The 25,775-nt window shown below is 33.5% G+C and overlaps 1 protein-coding gene across 2 annotated transcripts in view; it reads left to right on the top strand.

Moving 5' to 3' along the window:
• Positions 1 to 25,775, top strand: part of DIAPH3 (diaphanous related formin 3) — a 494,792-nt gene that overhangs the window by 233,393 nt on the left and 235,624 nt on the right. For both annotated transcript variants that reach the window (XM_065533305.1, XM_065533304.1), the window contains 3 exons: positions 4,031 to 4,126; positions 16,502 to 16,596; positions 20,919 to 21,020. In XM_065533305.1, the coding sequence (XP_065389377.1) occupies positions 4,031 to 4,126; positions 16,502 to 16,596; positions 20,919 to 21,020 (293 nt within the window). The remainder of the gene's footprint in view (positions 1 to 4,030; positions 4,127 to 16,501; positions 16,597 to 20,918; positions 21,021 to 25,775) is intronic.

Below are 25,775 nucleotides of genomic sequence, written 5' to 3'. Positions count from 1 at the left end.
GATCACATGTGCCACCTGACTGTTATTGCCAGTGCCTAAGTACAACCCCCAGGGGCCCAAGGACTGGTCTTCCCAGAACCTATGTTTGCTGCCCAGGGAATTAAGGACTGATGTGACTAAAGCCTGCTGGTATCCATATACATGCCACCTGGGCTCAAGGACAGACCCACTTTGGGTCTGGCTCTTCATCTTCATCACTAGGAAAGTCATACCAAAGCCTCCACAAACAACTGCAGCCTAAGCCACTGAGGAAATCTCAGACACAGCTGATGATTATAGCTGAATAAATCACACAGAGACTATGTGGCTGCTCCCACCCAAAACTCCAAACACTCTACTAAATTGATGCTATAAATCTACTCTATAAAATTAGAAGTCATTATTATAGGAGGTGCACGGATATCACTATAGGGACACAAAAAAACATGAAAAAGAAAAGAAACATGATACCTCAAAGGAACATAGTAATTCTCCTGCAGCACACCCCAAATAACAAGAAATTTATAAAAGACCTGAAAGGGAATTCAAAATAATGATCATTACAGAACTCCATGAAACACAGAGAACACAAGTAGACAATATAAAGAAATCAGGAAAACAATTGATTAGAATGAGAAATTCAACAAAGAGATAGATATAAAAAAAAGAGCCAAATAGAAATTCTTGAATTGAAGAATTCAATAAAGGAAATAAAAAATACAACCAAGATCTTTATCAGTAGACTAGGCAACGAAAAGAAGTAATTTCTGAGTTTGGAAATAAGGTCTTTTGAAATAACCCAGACAAACCAAAAAAAAAGAAAAGAAAGAAAAATAGAGAAAAGGATTTAAGAAAGTCTGTGTGACATGTGACATGGGGGACACAATTAAGCAAATATATATTTGTGTTTTGGGATTACTGGAAGGAGAAGAGATGGAAAAAGGCCTAGACAACCTATTTAATGAAATAATAGCTGAAAACTTTCTAAGTCTTGGGAAAGAAATAGACATCCAGATACACGAAGCTCAAAGATTCCCAAATAGATTCAACTCAAAAAGTCTTCTGTGAGACATATTATATTCAAATTTTCAAAAGTCAACGGCAAATAATGCATTATAAAAATAGCAAAAGAAAAGTGTCAAGTCACATGTAAGGGAATCCCCATCATACTAACATCAGTTTTTTTAGCAGAAAACTTACAGGCTGGGAGAGAATTGGATGATACATACAAAATGCTTAAAGAAAAGAACTGTAAGATAAGAATACTTTACTCAGTATAGCTATTCTTCAGAGATGAGGGAGAAATAGTCTTTCCCAGCCAAGCAAACACTGAAGAAATTCATCACCACTAGACTCCTTGCTTAAGAGAGTCATATATCTGGAAGCAAAGAAAGCTGTATCTACCACTGTTAAAACACATAAAAGTGTAAAACTCCCTATAGAGCAGATACACAAATGAGAAAGGACGCAAATATTGTTACTACAGAAACCCACCAAACTGCAAAGATAAACAGAGGAAGAGAGGAACAAAGCATATACAAAACAATCAGAAAATGATCAACAAAATGACAGGCGTTAAGTGCTCACCCATTAGTAATGACCTTGATTATAAGTAGTGTAAATTATCTAATTAAAAGTTATAGACTGGCTGAATGAATTAAAAAATATGCTGCCTACAATAACTCACTTCACCTGTAAAGATACACAGTGACTGAAAGCGAAGGGATTGAAAACAATGTATTGTATATAAATGAAAAGCAAAAGTGTGCAGGAATAAACTACACTTGTATCAGTCAAAATAGATTTTGTCAAAAAAGATAAAAAGAGACAAGATCATTATATAAATAAAGGGACCAATTCAGCATGAGAATATAACAGTTTTAAATGTATGCATGCCCAATGCCAGAACACCCAGATGTTTAAAGCAGATATCTACAAGGAGAGAGACACTCCAATATAGTTGTAGTTGGAGAATTTAACTTTCAGCATTTGTCAGACCATCTAGCTAGAAAATTGTCAAATAAATATCTATCTGAAACTGCACTGTAGACCAAATGGATCTAATAGACATTTTAGAACATAGCATCCAGTAGGTGCACAACGCACATCTTCTCTTCAGTGCATGGAACACTCTCCAGAATAGACCATTTGTTAGGCCAGAAAACAAGTTTCAACAAATTTTCAAAAATCAAAATTATATTAAGTACTTTTGTAGCTCACAATGGAGTAACACTAGAAATCAATAACAGGAACTTTGGGAACTTTTCAAATAATATGGAAATTAAACAGCTTGCTTCTGTAATGTACAATAAGTCACGAAGAAATTAAGAAAATAAAAAATATTTCTGAAATGAGTTAAAGTAGAAACAAAATATACCAAAACCTTTGGAATATAGCACAAACAGTACTAGGAGGGAATTTTGTAGCAAAAAATACCTACATAAAAAAATAGATTGCAATTCAAGAACTTAGTGATGTATTTTAAGGAACTAGGAAAAGAACAAACCAAACCCAAAGTTAGTAGAAGGAAACAAATAATAAAGTTCAGAGCAGAACTAAATGAAATAGAGACAAAAAAAAGAAGACACATTGCTGTGTGAGGTGGCTCACACCTGTAATCTCAGCACTTTGGGAGGCTGAGGTGGGAGGATCACTTGAGGGCAGGAGCACTTGAGGACAGGAGTTCAAGACTGGCCTGGGCAACATAGTGGGACTCTGTCTCTATGAAAAATAAAAAGAAATTAGCTGAATGTGGTGGCACACATCTGTAGTCCCAGCTACACAGGAGGCGGAGGTGGGAGGATCAATTGAGCCTGAGAAGTCAAGGTTACAGTGAACTCTGATCATGCTGCTGCACTCCAGCCTGGGTGACAGAGTGAGACCCTGTCTCAAATCAAACAAACAAACAAAAAACAAACAATATGAGATTAAGAGATAAAAAGTTGTTTTTTTAAAAAAAGATTAAATTGATAAACTGCTAGAAGAAAAAAGAGAGAAAACCCAAATAAATAAAATCAGAATCACAAAAGGAGATACTACAACTGATACCACAGAAATAAAAAGGATTGTTAGAGGCTAATTATGAACAAATGTTTGCCAACACACTGGAAAACCTAGAAGAAATGAAGAAATTTCTGGACACTTAGCTACCAAGATTGAATCAGAAACAATAGGAAACCTGAACAAACCAATAATGAGTAAGGAAATTGAATCAGTAGTAAACAGTCTTCCAACAAAGAAGGGCCCAAGACTGGATGGCTTCACTGCTGAATTCTACCAAGGTTTTAAGGAAGAACTAACACCAATTCCTTTCAAACTATTCTTCCTAACTCATACTACAAGGCCAGCTTGACACTGATACCAAGACAAGACAAGGACCCAACATAAAAAGAAAACTTAGACCAATATTCCTGATGAATTTAGATGCAGAAATCCTCAACAAAATAGCAGCAAAACAAATCCAACAGTACATCAAGAAGATAATACACTATGATCAAATGGGATTTATTTCAAGGATGCATAGATGATTTGACATTCACAATCAATAAAATCTATTATTTTAATTTTCCATAGCCATGTTTTTAAATAAGAATGATATTGTACATTAGACATAAAATGACTGTGTTTTAGTTAGCATTCTTAGAGCTAGCTTCATAATCCAATTTAAAAATATAATCCAATTAATATACTTGCAACTTGAGTGCAGGTATATTAATTTTTATAACTGTGTCCTGTATGCTATTAAAATGAGCTAATTGTAGTTATTCTTAAACCCAATGGTATTGGTTTCCATAGTATACATGTTTTTTTGTTGCTTTTCCTGTTAGACCTTCAAATACTTACTTTCCATAGTTTCTCTGACATAAAAGCTCCCAGTTTCTATCTTCAACAGTTCAGGTCTTGGGATATCTATTGTTTTATTTATTTTTATAAGTTTTATTTAGAAGAGTTACATCCTTTTTAGCTTATTTAATGATAAAAGTTCACTTTTTACACTTCTGTATTTGAATGAATTACTGCCCCTAACATGGACCTACTCTTGGTTTTACAGAGAGAAGAGAAGAGGAAGATACGGAAGAGAAGAAATCTATTAAGAAAAAAATTAAAGAACTTAAGTTTCTAGATTCTAAAATTGCCCAGAACCTTTGTAAGTATCATATTCCAATACCATTGAAAGACAGTGGAAATATTTCTTTGAATGATTTCATTTTATTTAAGACCGATTATTCATTATTTGCTATTTTCATTTTGTTATTATATGCATGATAAATTCACAAATAACTCCTTTAGGTAAATTATGGGATTAAATGCTTCAAAAGATAATGCATATTAGAAAATACAAATAAGAAAAGGTTTTAAAATGAAATTCTACCTTTCATAACTGAAGAAAAACTACTCTTTAAAGTCCCTTTTTTAAAATATAAAAATAAAGACTTAAGGAATTTAGGTAATGACATCATATTTGAAAAAAAATTGGTAATGTATTCTTCTTTTGTAACTCTGAATTTCTAGTATTTGTGATACTTGGCTACGCCTAAAGAAGGTTAGAATATTAACGGAAATAAGGCTGGTGGGTAAAGTGAATTCAGTTATCCCATCTGAGCAGTTCAAAGCCTTGTCTCAAAAGTTCTGAGTAGAAATATTTTAGATTTAATTACTGTTACAGGAGCTAAATACGGAGTATTGAATTATCTTCTTGACCAAATTACTGTGAAAGAAGAAGGCAAATAGTTTTGCTCTTAACTCATTTCTAACTACTCTTAAGTTCATCAAAGGTAGTTATGCTTAGAGATGATGTACTATGGTCTGTAATATCACTTTCTGATGGTGCAAGAGGGATATAAATAATGTGGAAAATCTAGAGTGATGATGAATTAACATGGTTTTTCGTCTGTCCCTCAATTACTACATGCCTCAGCTGAGCTTTTAGCAAATATTGGAATAAAACAGTTCTTCAGCAAGAGGATAAAGATCTATGCTACTGATTAAAGAGGGAGTTACGTTAGAGGCAATGTATCCAAATGGTAGAGTAGGCATTCCTTTTATGAAAATTTCAGAACCTCCTCTCCTTCATAATCACTTTGATCTAAACTCATCCCTTTTCTACAATGCAGGCCTGCCAAGATCCCCATGGATAGTATGGTGGCATTGATGTATTGTTTAGTAGTCAATTCTCTATTTCTGGGCACTGCTGATTGCACATCTCTGCCCCTGTCAAGTTAGGAGTCACCAAGTGATGTGCTTGGACCAGTGAAGATGGGAGTGGAGATAATGTCACTTTTTGAGTGGAAGCATTTCATTGGTGGTTGAAGAAGCTCCCCCTGGCACCCAGAATGGCATTCAGAGCGGTGTCCATCATGCTGATGTAGGGATCATAATTAATAGAGCTCTGCATTTCTGGTTTGATGAACCATGTCATCTTCATGAGAAATAATTTGTGTGTGTTGCTTAGACCACAGAGATTTTGTTTGTGTTTGTTTTTTGTATGATATACATACTTTAGGGAATTTCCCTCCCAAAAGAATTTGGTCTCAGTTCAAAGCACTGTGTTTTGAAGTATGTCAGATAATGTCAAAAAGTTCTGTGTCTGTGATCTAAAGAGATGATTTTGTTTTGAAGAATGTTCATGAACTGCATTACTATTTAGTAGTGTTGATTCTAAATAGTCTTGTAATAGTTTCTGAAGAAATATAATGTTTAATAGAATTCTTTCTGGATGGGTCAGCTGTGATAAGTTAGCCTAAATGTCCATCTCAAAGTTAAATAACTTTTTGAACAAGGTTATTTATTTATGTATTACAGAACGTGTTCTACATGGGCTTTCAAATATAGTTAAAACAGCCAATAAATACTGATTACCTTTGTTTATTAGTTCTGTATTTGGCCCTTTAATCTTCACTACAATCCCACTAGGTGGGTATTAGCATTGACAGTATAGATAGGGAATCTGGTGGGTGTAGCAGTTAAGTGATTTCAATAAGATTGCTCATTTTGAAAATATTTTAATGTTTATATAGTTTAATGTATATCTGTTCCTTTTTACAGATAACAGAATAATGTTTTTATGGAAAGGGTCCTGTTTGCCTTGTTTCATTTAGCTAGAGTATATATATCCTGTTCATTTAATTGAGAAACATGTTTTAAAGTGTAAGATGAAAAGATACAGAATTTATACCATGTCATGTTATGATGTAATACATTTTAAGATTATTCTTGCCCTCTCTGATGGTAGCAGGCATTATGATTTAAGCTTTAAGAAGCTTTAGGAGCCTATAATCTTTATTGTAATTATAGTTTGATTCACAGCTGGTTTTTGTCATGAAATTTAGAGTTTTGAGAGTCTGAATTCTGAGAAGAGTCTTAAAACTGTTTTAGATTGAGATAAATTGAAATAAAACAGTGGTCAGTAGTAGAATACTGATACTGAAATGGAGAGGTTCATTTCTAAAGTTGATTGAAGAGAAATATTATGGTTGTGTACTAGATTAGAATTTGGGAGAAAGAATCTAAAAGTCATTCATTTGTCTACTTGTTTATTTAAGAGTGTTTTTGGTTTCCTATATTTTTGAGTTCATAAAGGTTTTGGCCAAGATTTTGGGCCCATCATGAAGGATAGAATTCCAGGCATACTAGGATCAAGAGAAGGCTCAGGAGTTTTGTGAGATTCATTTGTTTTACCAGATTTGTTTACACTGGCAGTAAGAGCTGTAAAAGGAGGAACCCTGGAATGTACAAATTATCATCAAGGTTTAAATATTTATAAATTTCCTAGCAGAAAACAAGCATGACTGGCTCTAAAATCTGTACACTTTACGCTTTCAAGCTGAATCCAAAGCTTCCTATTGGATCTGTATAGTCATCTTCTGAAAGATAAAGATGTATGTTAGTAAAAAGATTCCTTTTGATCGATCTCTTGGACATTAACTGAATATCTCTCATTTTCAGTAACTTAAAGTATTTAGAAAATGTATATTTGTCTTCTGAATTGTCTCTTAGGCATCAGGTCATTTTCAACTCTTGTATTTTTTTTTGTCCTTAGTTGTTATAACAAATGCTTTCCAAAAGACAGTTTATTCATAAACTATTTTTTAAACCCTAGTTTGATCTTTATATATGTGCTAGGTAGTACTTTAATTATAGAATATCTCAAAGGAGTGAACAAATGACAACGATAGGAGAAAGTAAAAGAATATTCCATCTGTAAAGCAAATTCTACTATCACCATTGTATCTTTTCTGCTTTTTCTTGTATTTATTATTTGCTATTATATTTATCATTATGTTATGCTATTTATCTTATGTATTTGTTTGTTTATTTATTTTTTTGAGACAGAGTCTGGCTCTACTCTGTCACACAGGCTGGAGTGCAGTGGCATGACCTCAGCTTACTGCAGCCTTCACCTCTTGAGTTCACTCTCATGCCTCAGTCTCCTGAGTAGCTGTACAGGTGTACACCACCACACCTGGCTAATTTTTGTGTTTTTTTAGTAGAGACAGGGTTTTGCCGTATTGGCCAGGCTGGTCTTGAACTCCTGACCTCAAGCAATCCACCTGCCTCGGCCACCCAAAGTGCTGAGATTATAGGCATGAACCACCACACCTGGCCTGTTCTTTTTTATGTCTGAATAGTATTCCATTTTGTATATATACCACATTTACTTTATCCAGTCCTTCATTGATGGTCTCTTACGCTGATTTCATATCCTGCCTATTGTAAATAGTATTCCAGTGAACATGAGAATGCAGATCTCTTTGTGATACTGATTTTATTTCTTGTGGATATATATCCAATAATGGAATTGCTTGGTTATATGGTAATTCCATTTTGAATATTTTAAGGAGACTCCATACTGTTTTTTAATAATGGTTTACTACTTTACATTCATACCAAAAGTGTATAAGAATTCCTTTTTCTCAACATCTTTTCTAACACTTGTTATTTTTGTCTTTTTAAAAACATTTTTGTGGGTACATAGTAGTTTTATGTATTTATGGGGTACATGAGATGTTTGGATTTGGGCATAACAATAGCATTATGGAGAATGGGATATCTATCCCCAAGCATTTACCCTTTGTGTTACAAACGATCCAATTAAATTAGTTATTTTTAAATGCATGATTAAATTATTATTGACTATAATCACTCTGTTGTGCTATCAATTAGTAGGTCTTATTCATTCTTTCAAATTTTTTGTACCCATTAACCACCCTCACCTACATCCCACCACCCCGACTCCCCTACAGCATTTCCCAGCCTGTGGTAACTGTACTTCTACTCCTATCTCCCTGAGTTAAATTATTTTGAGTTTTAGATCCCACAAAGAAGTGAGAACATGTGACGTTTGTCTCTCTCTGCTTGGCTTATTTTACTTAATATGACGATCTTCAGTTCCGTCTATGTTGTTGCAAATGAGAGGATCTCATTCTTTTTTATGGCTAAATAATACTCCATTGCATAGTATGTCCCACAGTTTTTTATCCATTTTTGTCTTTTTGATAATAGCCATTCTAACAGGGGTTTAGGTGGTATCTCATTGTGGTTTTGTTTTGCCTGTCATTGATGATTAGAGACGTTGAACCTGTTTTAAATATACCTGTTGAACATTTGTATGTCTTCTTTTGAGAAATGTGTTTAGGTCTTTTATCCACTTTTTATTTTGGTTAATTGTTTTCTTTTCCTTAAATTGTTTCAGTTCTTTATATATTTTAGATATTAATCCCTTATTAGGTATATTGTTTACAAATATTTCCTCCTATTCTGTAGTTTGTCTGTTCACTCTGTGGATTATATATTTTATGCAGAAGCTTTTTAAGCTTGGTGTAATACTATTTGTCTATTTTTGCCTGTGCTTTTGAGGTGATAGTCAAAATTTTATTATAGAGACCAATGTCCTGGAGCTTTCCCCGTCTTTTCTTCTAGTAGTTTCTTAGTTTTGGTTCTTACGTGTAGTAGTTTCTTAGTCTCTTTTTTCATTTTGAGTTTTTTTTTTTGGAATCCATTAACCATCCATCTGCATCTCTCCCCACTCCCCTACTACCCTTCCCAGCCTGTGGTAATCATTCCTTCTTCTCTATCTCCCTGAGTTAAATTGTTCTGATTTTTAGATCCTACAAATAAGTGAGAAATTGTGATATTTGCCTTTCTCTGTCTGACTTATTTCACTTAACATAATGATCTCTAATAGTTGGTAGCTGTTGTACATGGAATTTTCTTGATTACTTTTTCAGATAGTTTGCTATTAGTGTGTAGAAATGGTACTGATTTTTATGTTGATTTTGTGTCCTGAAATTTTACTGAATTTATTTGATCTAACAGTTTGTTGGTGGAGTCTTTATGATTTTTTTTTATTTAAGCTTGTTTTCTGCAAGCAAGTACAGTTTAACTTATTTCTGCCTTTTTTTTTTTTTTTTTCTCTTGCCTAATTGTCCTGGTTAGAACTTCAAGTAATATGTTGAACAGAAGTGGTGAAAGTAGAGATCCTCATCTTCCAGATTTTATAGGAAAAGCTTTTAACTTTTCTCTATTTGTTATGATGATAACTGTGTGTTTGTCATATATAACACGTATATTTATTGTGTTGTGACAGATTTCTTCTATTCCTAATTTGTTAAAATTTTTTATCATAAAAGAGTGATGAATTCTGTCAAATTATTTTTCTATCTATTGAAATGATTATATGATTTTGTCCTTCATACTGTTAATAGGATGTGTCACATTTATTGATTTACATATTTTGAACCATCCTTGCATCTCCGGAATGAATCCTATTTGATCATGGTGATTGATCTTTAAATTCAGTTTGTTGAGAATTTTTGCTTCAGGGTTAGTGACAAGTAGTTTTCTTCTGTTGCATCCTTGCAGGTTTTGGTGTCGGGGGAATGCCAGCCTTGTGGAGTGAGTTTGGCAGTAGTCTCTACTTTTTTATTGTTGTTTTGAATGTTTTCATAAGAATTGGTAATAGTTTTTACTTACATGTTTGATATAATTAAGCAGCGAATATATTAGATCCTCAGCTTTTCTTTGGTGAGAAACTACTTATTACTGATTTCAGTTTCCTTACTAGTTATTGGTTTATTCAGGTATTCTATTGTTTTATAATTAAATCTTGATAAGTTTTAATTTTCTAGGATTTTATCAATTTTTTTTCTAGGTTTTCCAATTTATTGATGTATAAGAAATCATTCAAAATAGTCTCATATAATTCTTTTTATTTTTGTGGTGTCAGTTGTAATATCTTTTCATTTATGACTATATTTATTTGAGTCTTCTTAGTCTAAATAAACATTTGATTATTTTGTTTATTTTTCCAAAAATCAACTTTTTGTTTTTTGTTTTCTTTTTTCTTTCTTTATTTTTTCTTTTTTAGTATTTTCTAGTCTCCATTTCATTTATTTCTGATTGGATCTTTAATACTTTCTTCTAATAATTTTGGGTTGAGTTTATCTTGTTTTTCTAATTCCTCCAGGTGCAATGTTAGATTGAGATTTTTTTGTTTTTTAAATGTAGATGTTTATTTCTGTAAGCTTCTCACTTAGATCTGCTTTTGCTATATCCCATATATTTTGGTATGTTGTATTTCCCTTTTCATTTTTCTAAATAAATTTTAAAATTGAAGACTTTTAATTTCTTCATTGACCCATTGGTTATTTAGAAACATGTGGTTTTGTTTTCATGTATTTGAAAAGTTTTTGAATTTTCTTCTGTTATTGATTTCTAGTTTTATTCCATTGTGGTCAGAAAATATACTTGATATGATTCGAGTCTCCTTAAATTTGTTAAGACTTGTTTTGTGGCGTAACATATGATCTGTCCTGGAGAATGTTCCACGTGCAGTTGAGAGAAGGATGTTTATTCTGATTTTGTTATATGAAATGTTCTGTAAATATTTGTTAGGTCCTTTTGGCCTAGAGTTTATTTTCTATTTAATGTTTTTTGATTTTCTGTCTAGATGATTGTTTTATTACTGAAAATGAGGTGTTGAAGTCTCCTAATATTATTGTATTGAAATGTATGTCTCCCTGTAGATCTATTTGCTTTGTATATTTAGATTCTTTGGTGTTGGATACATAATATATATATGTACACATACACATATATATGTACATATTTTACAAGTGTTACATCCTTTTGCTGAGTTGATCACTTTATCATGTAATATCCTTCTTTGTTTCCTTTTACAGTTTTTGGTTTAAAGTATATTTTATCTGATGTTAATATAGCTACTCCTGTTCTCTCTTGGTTTTCATGTGCATGGAATATCTTTTTCTATCTTTACACTTGGTTTATATGTGTCTTTACAGGTGAAATGAGTCTTCAGTAGTCAGCATATTGTTGTAGTTTTGTTTTGTTTTCATTCAGCCACTGTCTTTTAATTTGAGAATTCAATCCATTTAGATTCTAGATAATTATTGATAGTGAAGGTCGTATAACTACCATTTTGTTGATTGTTTTCTACTTGTTTTGTAGATCCTTTTTACTTTTTTCCTTTCTGGATAAGTGATTATTCTCTAATAGTATGTTTTGATTTTTTGCTTTTGATTTGTAGTGCATTTAGTGTAGATTTTTTGTGGTTATCATGAGGCTAACTAAAATATTTTTTATAGTTAAAACAGTTTATTTGAAACTGATAACCTTGATCACTTATAAAAAAATAAGACTACGTGTTAATTGTACTCTCTCCTTCAATTTTGAATTTTTGATGTCACAATTCACATCTTTCCATATTGAATATTCCTTAACAATTTATTGTCGTTACTGTAAATTTTAATAGTTTTGTCCTCTATTCTCTCTTTTAAAGATATAAGTGATTTTACATACCACCATTACATTATTAGAATATTCAAAATTTGACTATATACTTACTTTTACTGGTGAGTTATACTTTCAGATATTTTTGTATTTCTCATTATCATCCTTTTCTTTCAACTGGAAGAATTTCATTTAGCAATTTTTATAAGACAGTGCTGTTGATTGTGAACTTCCTTAGCTTGTGTTTATCTGGGAAACTCTATCCTTGATTTCTGAAAAATAAATTTTTATGGTACAGTATTCTTAGTTAGAAGTTGTTTTTCTTCCGTACTTTTAATATGTCATCATATTTTCTCCTGGCATGTAAGGTTTCTGTTGAGAAGTCTGCTGTTAGGTATACTGGAACTCTCTTGTTTGCTTTTTTATTATTTTCTCTTGTTGCTTTCTGGATCCCCTCTTTGTCTTTGATCTTTGACAGTTTGTTTATAATGTCATGGTAGTATTGGATTCAATCATACTGGACACCTTTTACCTTCTCATATCTGGATATTTATATCTTTTTCCAGGTTTGGAAAGTTTTCTGCTGTTACTTTTTAAAATAAATTTTCTACAGTGTTATCTACTCTCTCAAACCTCAATGACACGTTTTTGCTCTTTAATGCTGTCCCATAAATTTTACGTTTTCTTCATTCCTTTTCATTCATTTTTCTTATTCTCTTACTGTATACGTTTAAATGAATTGTCTTTAAGTTTACAGATTTTTTTTCTTCTGCTTGATCACTTCTACAGTTGATGCTCTCTATTGAGTTTCTCATTTTGTACCTTGTGTATTTTAGCTCTAGTATTTCTGTTTAATTTTTAAAAACTATTTTCTTTGTTAAAAATTACTGGTTTTTTTTTCCTTGAAGTTCACTGAACTTTCTTTTTTTTTTGATTTTTTTATATTATTATTATACTTTAAGTTCTAGGGTACATGTGCATAACGTGCAGGTTTGTTACATATGTATACTTGTACCATGTTGCTGTGCTGCACCCATCAACTCGTCAGCACCCATCAACTCATCATTTACATCAGGTATAACTCCCAATGCAATCCCTCCCCCCTCCCCCCTCCCCATGATAGGCCCCGGTGTGTGATGTCCCCCTTCCCGAGTCCAAGTGATCTCATTGTTCAGTTCCCACCTATGAGTGAGAACATACGGTGTTTGGTTTTCTGTTCTTGTGATAGTTTGCTTAGAATGATGGTTTCCAGCTGCATCCATGTCCCTACAAAAACGCAAACTCATCCTTTTTTATGGCTGCATAGTATTCCATGGTGTGTATTTGCCACATTTTCTTAATCCAGTCTGTCACTGATGGACATTTGGGTTGATTCCAAGTCTTTGCTATTGTGAATAGTGCCGCAATGAACATACATGTGCATGTGTCTTTATAGCAGCATGATTTATAATCCTTTGGGTATATACCCAGTAATGGGATGTCTGGGTCCTATGGTACTTCTAGTTCTAGATCCTTGAGGAATCGCCATACTGTTTTCCATAATGGTTGAATTAGTTTACAATCCCATCAACAGTGTAAAAGTGTTCCTATTTCTCCACATCCTCTCCAGCACCTGTTGTTTCCAGACTTTTTAATGATTGCCATTCTAACTAGAGTGAGATTGTATCTCATTGTGGTTTTGATTTGCATTTCTCTGATGGCTAGTGATGATGAGCATTTTTTCCATGTGTCTGTTGGCTGTATGCATGTCTTCTTTTGAGAAATGTCTGTTCATATCCCTTGCCCACTTTTTGATGGGATTGTTTGTTTTTTTTTCTTGTAAATTTGTTTGAGTTCTTTGTAGGTTCTGGATATTAGGCTTTTGTCAGATGAGTAGATTGCAAAAATTTTCTCCCATTCTGTAGGTTGCCTGTTCACTCTGATGGTAGTTTCTTTTGCTGTGCAGAAGCTCTTTAGTTTAATTAGATCCCATTGCCGTTGCTTTTGATGTTTTAAACATGAAGTCCTTGCCCATGCGTATGTCCTGAATGGTAGGTATTACCTAGGTTTTCTTCTAGGGTTTTTATAGTATTAGGTCTAACATTTAAATTTTTTTTTTTTTTTTTTTTTTTTTTCTTGAAGTTCACTGAACTTTCTTAAACTACAGCTTTGAATTCCTTGCCAGATAGTTCATACATGTCGGTCTCTAGTGTGCATCACTGGCAGCTTATTTTGTCCCTTTGGTGATGTCATGTTTCCCTGATTGTCTTTTTGTATTGTGGTCAAGTGTTGCTGTCTACACGTTGAAGAAGTAGATATTTATTCCATTCTTCTCAGTTTGACTTTATTTTAGGTCATCGTTCAACAGTAAGTCTGTCTAGGGTTTCTGAGTAGACCATCTGGTATGGATTGCTGTTATTGGTGCAGTGCTGGGGAGTGCCCTAAGCCTAGAAGTGCTTTGGGTGGTGCAGCCCAGGCTGGAAAATTTTGGGCTCCCACAGCTGACCCAGCATCAGGCTTACTTTCATGGTTCCTAATGCTGTTGCAGTCCTGGGTGGTTCCTGAATCCCACGGCTGCTGTTGCCTGCTTGCCGCTAAGTATTTTCTGTAAAGGAAGGTCGCTGCAGTCATCTGTCGGTGATATGGGCCAGAACTTGAATTTTTCTCAAAGGACCATTGGATTCCTGTCTGGTACCAGTGTCAGTTTAGATGCTTAGATTGCAGGTACCTGTCAGGAATCAGAGTCCATGAGCGTTTTATAGTGGTAGATTTGTTGTTAAGCACAAAGGCAAATTTATATGTTCACTTCCCTCTCTATTTTTCAAGTAGACAGTATCTTTTTTTTTTTTGCTCTACTGCCTGACGTTGGGGGAGGGATTGATATGGGTAATGTAAAACATTCTTTACATCATCAATGTTTCTTTTTTAGTATTAGTCTATAGCAGGTACTATGATTTTTTGCTTGTTTTCTCATTTTTGAATGTATTTTCTTTCACATATGGCTAGTTCAAATTGATGTTTCTGTGAGGGTGGAGAATTACTGGAGAGCCCTACTTCACCATCTTCAGTGATTATATTTTTTGCATGTTCTATTGTCTGCTATGGAGTTATCTTTTGTAATTTTACAAATCTCTACTACTTTTTTTTTTTTTTTTTTTTTGAGACAGAGTCTAACTGTATCGCCCAGGCTGGAGTGCAGTGGCTCAATCTTGGTTCACTGCAACCTCTACTTCTTGTGTTCAAGTGATACTCCTGCCTCAGCCTCCCGAGTAGCTGGGACTACAGGTGCATGCCACCACGCCTGGCTAATTTTTTGTATTTTTAGTAGAGACGGAGTTTCCCTGTGTTAGCCAAGATGGTCTTGATCTCCTGACCTCGTGATCCGCCTGCCTCTGCCTCCCAAAGTGCTGGGATTACAGGCGTGAGCCACCACGCCTGGCCAAATCTCTATTTACTCTTATACCATTTATATATTTTATCTTGTTCTTGGGATATTAAGGATTATAGACATCTGTGAGTTTTATAATAATTATTTCATATTTAAGACTTCTTGGGTTCAGAACTGTGTGTATTGGTGATATGAACACAGATGGTGCCCTTGTTAACCTGTAGGTAGTACATGATAGTCTCACAAGTCAGGAATACAACCTCAATACAGAAAAGAAGCTGATCCTGTTTCCTGAGTTTTATAAAAAATAGTTATCCTTTGATATCAGAGGGATTGGTTCCAGGACTCCTGATGAATACCAAAATCCACAGATGCTCAAGTTCCTTATAGTCAGCTTTTATATCTGTGGTTTCTGTATCGTTAGATTTAACCTACTGTGGATTGAATTTGATCCACAGTTGGTCAGATTTGTGAATGTGGAACCCACAGATATGAGGTGTTGAACATAGTGTCTTTATCTAGAAATACACATACTAGATGACATAGACATTCATTAAATAAAAAAGAAAAATAATAGGCTATTGATTTGCAGGTGCTGAGTATGGTTAAGAAGTGACATCTTGAATGTAGAAACATAATAGTAGAATAAGGGGTGAACTAGCAAAAGCATTGTATCTGTTGCTGTGAAAATATCCTTCTACTTCAGTAACTTTTGAGAAAATCATTATAATAGTTAATATAAGAGGCATCAAGAAAGATGTAAATAATGTTTAGAATTCTCAGTAATAACATATTATACTATCTATTACATTTGGATAGTTTTCAATGAGAATTTGTTTTCTAAAATTGGATATTTTAAGCTTTGGTTACATGTAAGATTTCTCTAGCATACTGTTTACAATGTTTCTGAATAGTGAAGTGCTACTATTACTTGTAAAAGTGTTAATGTACTGCTTAGCAGTTTTCTTAAAATACTTTTTGCTGAACTCTTTTCTAAGGCTAGAAGAGATACAAGCAAATAACACCTACGTTTAGACAAATATTACATGCACCTATTGTGGTTTTCTCATTATTTTCATTACAATGTGATGTTTTTATTGTATACCTTATTTCATTTTTTGTTATCACATGAAAACTGGCATCATTCTTATGGTAGATAAATAACTGAGCATTTAAAAATCAACCTTGGATCCAGTGCAATAATACAGGACTGTTGTTTAAACACTAGTTTTAAAACTAGAGAAGAGTATAAAATGTGGTAATGGAAGTTTCCCCCATAATAATTATATTAAATGTTTGAATTCTCTTGTTTTCTGAATTTATTTTTGATTTTATAAATAGAACTGCATCTGAAATACTTTTTTAAACCTTATTCATTATAAACCTTTCTCTCTTTCTCCCTCTTAGCAATCTTCCTGAGCTCTTTTCGGGTGCCATATGAGGAAATCAGAATGATGATATTGGAGGTAGATGAAACACGGTTGGCAGAGTCTATGATTCAGGTAAACAAACAGGCACAGCTTAAATTTCAATATTTCATTGCAAGCTTCTCATTAAATAGAAATCTGTAAGTGAAGCAAAATTCTTCACCCAAATCATTCAACTGGAAAATCATTGCTGCATAATTAGTTTTAGCATAACTTCTGCATTGCCAGGAGAGAAAGCTGCATCTTCTCTTAACTGCTCATGGAATATAATGCTATCAAATGATTGCATTTTAAGTATTTTAAGTTATTGTTTCTGAAAGGCAAATTGTTTAATTTTATGTTTTTATTTTTGTTATACTTTAGATTATTAATGTGTTACTTAAAATTTGTTTCTATAGCCCTTTTAGAATGTGTTTTTCTTTGGCTTATGAAGATATTATTATACAGTTTAGAAGATCGAGGGAGTTTTCATTTATAGTTACCTTTACTAACAATTCTTCTTTGAGTCATTTGGGCTACTATGAGTATTACAGAGTGTTTACATAGTATTTTGAATTTATTCAGAAGGCTAGAAGATTTTTGTTAATGATTTTTATTCATAGTATTTTCAAATGAATGCTAGCATCATGTTGAAGTTATTGCTGAGTTCCACATAAGAAATCAATAATGTATATCTTGATAAAATTTAAAGTTGGAGAATCAAAACACAAATTATATAGTGAGAGATTATCTTCAGCTTACCATCTTTTGTTCTGATATCGGATATATTTAGGAAAATGATTACTTAGCAATAAAAAGAAACCAAATACTTGTTAGTGCCAACAAGCAATTAAAATTATTTTGAACATTTTAACTAATCAATAAATTATATCTTTGGAAGTTGTTCTAAGTTTTGCCTTTCCTATCTTGTCTTCTAAATGTAGTGGTCATAATTTCACTAGTGATTTGTGCTGTGAGTCTCTGAGACTAATAAACTACCTGATTCAGCTGCTCTTATTTAAGCATTTTTTTCTCTTTCACTTTCTTTTTACTGGATTTTCATCTTCATTCATGTTGATTATGTGTGTGCCTTCTTGCTGGGAATAGATTCCAACTTCCTTAAATAAAATTTTTCTACTTAATACTTGTTTGTATTTCTTATAATGAATTAGTTAAATATTTACAGAGTAGCTTTTAGCTTGATTACATGAATGTTTTAAATGAACACGTCGTTTTGTTATATAATAGAAAAGAGATGATTTGCTTTTTAAAATTCATGTCTAAAGTACATTCAGCTCCATATATTTTGTAACGTATTAGTTTTTTATTGGTACTGTAACAATTCACCAAAAACTTATTTGCTTAAAATAATACAAATTTATTATCTTACATTCCTGTAAAACAGAAGTCTGGTATTGGTCTTACTATGCTAACATCAAAGTACTGGCAGAATGGCCTGTGTTTCTTTTTCTAGGCTCTAGGGAAGAATCTGTTTGTATTTCCAGCTTCTCATGGTTGTTCATACTCCATGGCTAATAGAACCATTCCTTCATCTTCCAAGCCAGCAATCTTGCATTCCTCGATTCCTTTGTCTCACAGTCACATCTCCCTCCAGCTCTATTGTTTTTCTCTCTTCTACTTTTAAGAACTTTTTGATTACATTGGGTACATCCAAATAATTCAGGATAACCACTCTAAGGTCAGCTGATAGCAACTTTAATTCCATCTATAACCTAAATTCCCTTTGCCATGTAACTTAATATTTTCATAGGTGTTGGTGATTAGTCATGTACATCTTTAGGAATGGATGTCATTATTGTGCTTATCATACTTTCTAAATATAAAACCAGCCTTGGGTATTTCTAAAATGTAAAAATTTATTTTGAACATATATAAGGTTTTAATATATTCATTAAAAAGTAAAAATTTCTTGCTATTTGAACTCTTAATTTTAAAAGTATAGTCCTCATTTTAATGTGAAGAACTTCCTATTTGACCAGGGCATGGAAACAGAGCTTTATGTTGTAATAATCATGATTTTGGTTCTTTGTGTTCACTGTGATGGTTATATTTTGACATATTTCGTTACTTATTCGTATATATGTACAGGTCAGCAGTATGTCATTGTTTTGCCATTTTTCATGCCACTTTTCCACATCATTTCTTACCCATTTACTTTTGTTTGTCACACCAGTCATTTATTAATTCATTTTGCAAATAGTTTATTTTATGTACCATATTCAGGGCATTGTATTAGGCTCAATAATTTTTATTTTTTATTACCTTTGTTTCTTTTTGAGACAGAATGAGACTCTGTCACCGAGGCTGGAGTGCAATGGTGTGATCTCAGCTCAGTGCAACCTCCGCCTCCTGGGTTCAAGCTCTTCTGCCTCAGCCTCCTGAGTAGCTGGAATTTCAGGCGCCCGCTACCATGCGCAGCTAATTTTTGTATTTTTAGTAGAAATGGGGTTTCACCAGGTTGGCCAGGCTGGTTTTGAACTCTTGATCTCAAGTGATCTGCCCACCTTGGCCTCTCAAAGTGCTGGATTACAGGCGTGAGCCGCAGCACCCGGCTGTATGTTAGGCTTAATAAGAATTAGACTTGATCTTCTTGGAATTTATGATTTGGCAAGGGAAATGATATTTACATACATAATTGTAATGCAAGGAAAGCAAAGTTTTAAGATTGGTTTAGACCTATAGAATATATTGAGGGCGTATGCTTTGTGAGTGTACATGTGGAGGCAAGGGTACGTAAAGGTTGAATAAGTATAGATGTAGAATAGAGCAGAGGAGTTGAATGAAAAATGTAGTGAGAGGCAATTGTTTTGGCAGTAATAATACTGTGGGCTGTGAGGGAAGCTGGGCATGTGTGCATATCTGTGCAGAATTTAGCTGAACAAGAGCTTAAGATTTGCAAAGGGTATGGGGAATTTGTAAGGGGAGAAACAAAGGGAGATTGTGACCATGCACTTAAAATCACAATGGTATTTTTATGTTAGAAAGTAAAATTAATGAAGTGAAAAAATTTAAAAAGTTTGGATTAAAGATGAAAATCTAATTATATATGAGCTATTCAGGGGGATTTGATTGTCATCTAAAAGGATGCTAAAGAAATTCAGAAGCCTGAAGTAATAAAATCTAACTCATAGTCCAGCTGTCAACTAGAATGGGTCAAAAGAAAATATAAACAACCATGTCTTTTGGTCTCAAGCAATTCCGCTAAGAGAAATTTCTGTTTATGCGGGGAAATCATATACTTTTATTTTTATTCAATTTGATATTATTAGTAGTGAATACTTGTTTAGGGATGATCTTAAAATGCCACTTTTTTTTTTGTTTTGTTTTTGTCCAGTTAACCAAGTTTTTGTCCAAAGGTACACAGTGAGTCAATAACTTATTCTTTGATCTAATTACTTTTGATGTATAACATTCTCTAACAGTATTTTTAACTAATAACACCTTTGGGGAATTTCTCCCCATAAATCTATATAGCATGATTTAGGCTTAATTATAGTTTGGGCTTGTACAGAATTTACTTATGCTGTAATTTGGAATTGTGAGCACCAACCACTCTTTTTTATCTTATTTTTAATATCAATGCACTAACTTCTTGTAACACTATTATAGTTGACTGTATTTTGATACAGAGGATCTATATAGACTTTGTCCAAGGGATTGTTTAATCATTTAAGTTCTATCAGGAAGACATAGTCTTGTGTATTCCTTTAATCTTTCTTCAAGTAGTTCTGTTGTTGAAGTGTGTGGCTTACTTAAGTTTCTAAAGGACCTCTACATGCCTTTTATCTGCAAGGTATATCAATCATCATGTGTCTTCAACACCTTTTAAAATTTCTTTCACATCAGAAAAGTTACTTTGTTTTAGAGACATCTTCAGTTTTTAATATTAAAACTGTAATCCTATTAGTAAATCTTGCAAGCACTGCCATTAAAATTCCCTTGATTTCTATTCTGTCCCTTCCCATGCCTTTTTGTAACAATATGATGATTTCTTTTATACCCCTGAGTGAAGTGTTAAAATATGTTTGGCTTTGCCTGAAATTTCTGACATTTAATTCCCTAAAGCTGAAATGTAATGGATCACATTCATCCAGGTGAGAAAGCTGTTCCTTTGGTATAGGTTGAGTTCTCTTTCTCAATTATATAGCTAATCAAATAAACATTCAGTTTCAGTAGTGCTTGATTTGAATATATAATAACTCCAGGATAGAGAAATGGAAAATTGACTGTTTTCAAGATGCAGGGAATTTTCCTTAAGGCTTATTAGGAGGTAGGTTACCTAGAAATAAAACTGAAGATTAACTTCACTGGTTTTCTTTCAGTAGTTTTTAAATTATATTTTTAAAATTCAAGAAGTACATTTAGTGAAGATCTTTCCTTCTGGTTTTAATTTTTAGAACTTAATAAAGCATCTTCCTGATCAAGAGCAATTAAATTCATTGTCTCAGTTCAAGAGTGAATATAACAACTTATGTGAACCTGAGCAGTTTGCTGTCGTGGTAAGTACCGAGTCTCAGAGAGGATTTTTATACTGTGCCAAACAAGAGAACCTGTCAAGTGTTTTTATATCGCCAAATGTAAAAAAGCATGTAAGCAATCACCTACATTTCATATCCATCTTACTTTTTTTTAACTTAAGGTTATTCATGTGAAATTATCTTGATTTAAAATATACATTGAAACTCTGGCATTAAGTGAAGTCCAAAGGGCTTTTGAAGAGTGTATGTATAATTTCTTTTGCTCTCTATTTAATGTCAAAATGTAAAATAAAACTGTACTTCTTATGAATAGAGAGGTATATTTGTGATTTATTCTAGAGCTGTGTATTCCAACATATTGCAAGAGTAGCTTCAGTTTCTCTTTCTCATCACTTACTTGAATTCAACTCATAGTAGACTGAAATTATAAATATAGCCTCTTTCTTAGCAATGAAGATGAAAAATGAATTCACTTTAGAAAATCTTTGAGGTACCTTGATAATCATCTTGTTCCAGCCTTTTATTTATAGAAGCTGGGGTCTAAAGTGGTGAAAAATAATTTCCAATGGCATATGTTAGCTGTATTGCAACTTAAAATTTTAAGATTTTTATCAAGATTTCTTTTCTGTGCTTTTTTATCCTACCGTCAAATTATTATTTTTAGGTTGGTTACACTTTGTCATTATAACAATATTATAGTGTTGTTTCTCTAGTAAGATTATTTTCCCCTTTCATCTTCAGTTATATTAATAATCTCCAGGAATTTTGTTTGACAGAATTTTAAAAATTCAGGTTGATTTACTTAATAGCTGTGCCTGCACCTCATATTTGGCATGTTGTAGACATTTGCTTTTAAATTCCTTCCTATCTCTTCATAAACACACTCTACTCCTCGCTACCACCAAAGTTAAAAAAAAAAAAAAAACTCCAAATAGAACACAAAAGGAAAAAGCATGATTTTCCTTATTCACAGTCTATTTTTTTTTTTTTTTAATACTTGAGAGAGAATCTTGCTCTATCACCCAGACTGGAGTGCAAGTGATGCGATCGACTCACCACAACCTGCGCATCCCGGGTTCAAGTGATTCTCCTGCCTCAGCCTCCTGAGTAGCTGGGACTACAGGCGCCAACCACTACACACAGCTATTTTTTTGTGTTTTTAGTAGAGACAAGGTTTCAACACATTGGCCAGGCTGGTCTCAAACTCCTGACCTCAGGTGATCCACCTGCCTCTGCTTCCCAAAGTTCTGGGATTACAGATGTGAGCCACCCTGCCGGGCCTGTTCTAAAACTTTTAAACTCATTGTCTGTAAGAAAACAAAAAAAGTTTTTGCTTTTTAATCCAATTCTTGAGGGTATTCTCTTCCCTGCCTGCCCTTTTTCTGTCTCCTTTTTTCTGTATTTCCTTGCTTGCTTTCTTTTCTATTATCTGGTCAGTTTGTCTATTTGACACTCTATTTGCCATGTCTTCCATATGAGAATAGGTGGATAAGGGAGAATTTGCATTACATTTTAACCACAGACTATTTAGAGTGTTTGTTTTTACCTATGTTTTGACACTTGAATTAAAATAATATGTTAAATTATAATTTTGAAATATTTCCCATATATATTAAATCTGATACCATGCAGGGTTATATGAAAATGCCTATCTAACAAGTAGCTTTTTTTTTTTTTTTTTTTTTTTTTTGAGACGGAGTCTCGCTCTGTCACCCAGGCTGGAGTGCAGTGGCCAGATCTCAGCTCACTGCAAGCTCCGCCTCCCGGGTTCCCGCCATTCTCCTGCCTCAGCCTCTCGAGTAGCTGGGACTACAGGCGTCCGCCACCTCGCCCGGCTAGTTTTTTGTATTTTTTAGTAGAGACGGGGTTTCACCATGTTAACCAGGATGGTCTCGATCTCCTGACCTCGTGATCCGCCCGTCTCGGCCTCCCAAAGTGCTGGGATTACAGGCTTGAGCCACCGCGCCTGGCCACAAGTAGCTTTTTATGTTGCCTATCATTATAGTAAAGATTTATAACTACTGTGTTCTAGTGATTCAAGAAGACTGCTCAAATTTGCAGATATTTTCAATTTACTTAAAATCGCCATGTTATGCCTTGTTAAGAGTTCACATCAAAGAGCTTTGATTTACAAAGAGTGTACTTTTAGGGATCAGCAGTTAAAACAAATGTATTCCCAGATACCAATGCTAAAGGTAATAGTTTTGATTTTAAGATGAGAATGGGCCACTTCCCTTTCAGGACATGTCAACTCAAACTTGATCTGGAATCTACACATTCCATGCTGGGTCATACCTGAGTGCCATTGGAATATAATTTGGAAAGTGTAATGGTGTTGAAAAACATCCTCTATAAGCAGTATGAACAATGCTTTAGTCACCTATTGATTATGACAATATACTCTTGAACAAATTGTTTTAAGTTCTGGTTTCTGTGGTACTAATATTTTAAAAGGTAATTGTATTGGTGGAAAAATCAGACTGAAAGTTGAGGAACAAAATGAAATATTTTTGTTTTGTTCTATTTTTTGTCAAGTAGTAATGTTCTTAGATTTTACCTTTTTCCATTTCTATTTTTCACCATTTCCAATCTGGCTCCCACTACTTCTCAACTTCTGCTCTCCAAAAAGAAGTTGGAAACCTGCTTAAAGATCCAAACAATCCTTGATAATTAACTACCCCCCCACCCCCATCAAAAAAAAAAAAACTGGACAAAGAGTGTTAGACAGTCTGGAATGTCTGAAATTTTCTGTACTCCTTTCTAGATTAAACACTTTTGCTAACTTACTAAACAATGATGTGTTTTCAGTTTATCAACATTGTATCAGTAATACAGTAATTTGATGATTTTAAGAAATTGATTATAATTACCATATATATTTCTGTAAGTCTTCCATAATATTATTTCATTTTTAAAGTAATAAACTTTTTGAAGTGTTTGTATAAAAAATGGGCAATTAACTTGACGTGAACTAAACTCCAGATATCTACAAGACATCCTTGCCTTAAAAACATGTTTACTTCTTGATTTAGCCTAGATTTAAAGTGTGTTAGAAATGTACTAATCATTTTTACCTCAGAAGTCATCACACAGTTAGAAATAAGAAAAAGTCAAGAGTTTGGGTTAACGTTAGTGCTTTCCCAGCTCCAAATAGGACCAAAGCTTGACTTTTCATTTGTTTTTCACTGAATAAAAATTAACTGTTAACTCTTTCATGTTTAAGTTCCATAGACTGATGTTGTGATTTCCAGCAATTTCATTTGAACAAAAATTAGTTAAAATTCTACAATTTTTACTTGCCACTAAGTTTTTCTTTTATCCAGTTATGTGAATTCATTAATTTGATTCACATTAATTACAAATTTTTCTGAAAGGTTGTGTTTATTTAAACTGTCACCCAAACTTGAGACAGTAGATTAAATTCAGTCAAGTTGCTTGCATTATATAATGAACTTTAATTCTCCATAAGAATTAGTTAAAAAACATAAGGTGTAGCTCCACCGGGACATTGATGTTTATTTATGTTATTTTCTTTTTGATAGGCAGGGTGTAAAAGTAACACATCTAAAATATTAGTAACCAATGTCAATTAAGGTCAATTAGCATATATAGTTTGTATACTGGAAATGTCTTACTTTTTTTTTTTTTTTTTTTTTTTGTGATACGGAGTCTAGCTCTGTCATCAGGCTGGAGTGCAGTGGTGTGATCTTGGCTCACTGCAACCTCTGCCTCCTGGGTTCAAGTGATTCTCCTGCCTCAGCTACCCTAGTAGCTGGAACTACAGATGCACACCACCAAGCCCAGCTAATTTTTTTTGTATTTTTAGTAGACATGGGGTTTCACTACGTTGGCCAGGATGATCTTAATCTCTTGACCTTGTGATCCACCCACCTCGGTCCCCCAAGGTGCTGGGATTACAGGTGTGAACCACTGTGCCCGGCCATATGTCTTACTTTTATCATGTATTACTTAGATACAGTTTTCCGGGGCTCTATATCCTATAGAGTATGGTATACAAATTTACTATGGGAACTATTATGTCAATTTCTATTAACTTGTATATCCTTGAAACTTTTGACCACTAAACCATTAATATTCTTTTTTTTCATGTTTTCTGTAATACAGACTTTATGTTCATATTTATGTCTCTGTTGAAATTGGAAGCAAAATTATTTAATGCTGATATTACCTCTCTTTCTGGTTAAGAGTCTTAAATGTATATGTAGTAGACATGGATACTTTTTGTGGTACTTAGTTCTTAGTCGTTCATCTGTCACTTATATAGTAATTCAGAAACTTAAGTTACCTTCTAAAACTGATCTCCTTGTGGTTCTTATGACTGGCTATGCACTCATTTGATCAGGATAGCTCTCAAGGTGTTCTAGCACTGATCATCCATGTGTGGGGTGAAGTAGTGCTGGTGACATGTGGTCGTAGGTTGACTTGTACCTGTTAGGATTGAAATCCAGTTATATGATTTCAAGGCCTTAGAGCTTAATTATATTATTGACTTTTTTTTTTGTATATGATCATATATTTATTTGTCCTATGTTTTCTAGGAGATTTTGGTATATGAAAAGTAACACATCAAAAATCCAATAACTCTCATTTAATGCTAAAAGACTAAGGATCCTGGCCAATGGTGTTTTAGAGGAGTGCACTGAGAGGTGGTCTATCTCATGTAGTGGCTTGTAATGAATAAGGTCATTTACATGCTGTTTTTGTTTGTTTAGGTTCTGGGCAGAGGACAGTGAATACTGACTAATGTGCTTAATT

The sequence above is a fragment of the Macaca fascicularis genome, chromosome 17 (genome assembly GCF_037993035.2).
Source record: "Macaca fascicularis isolate 582-1 chromosome 17, T2T-MFA8v1.1".
Taxonomy (NCBI): domain Eukaryota; kingdom Metazoa; phylum Chordata; class Mammalia; order Primates; family Cercopithecidae; genus Macaca; species Macaca fascicularis.
Note: the sequence above shows the minus strand (reverse complement) of the source record. Positions and strands in the feature narration are given on the sequence as shown.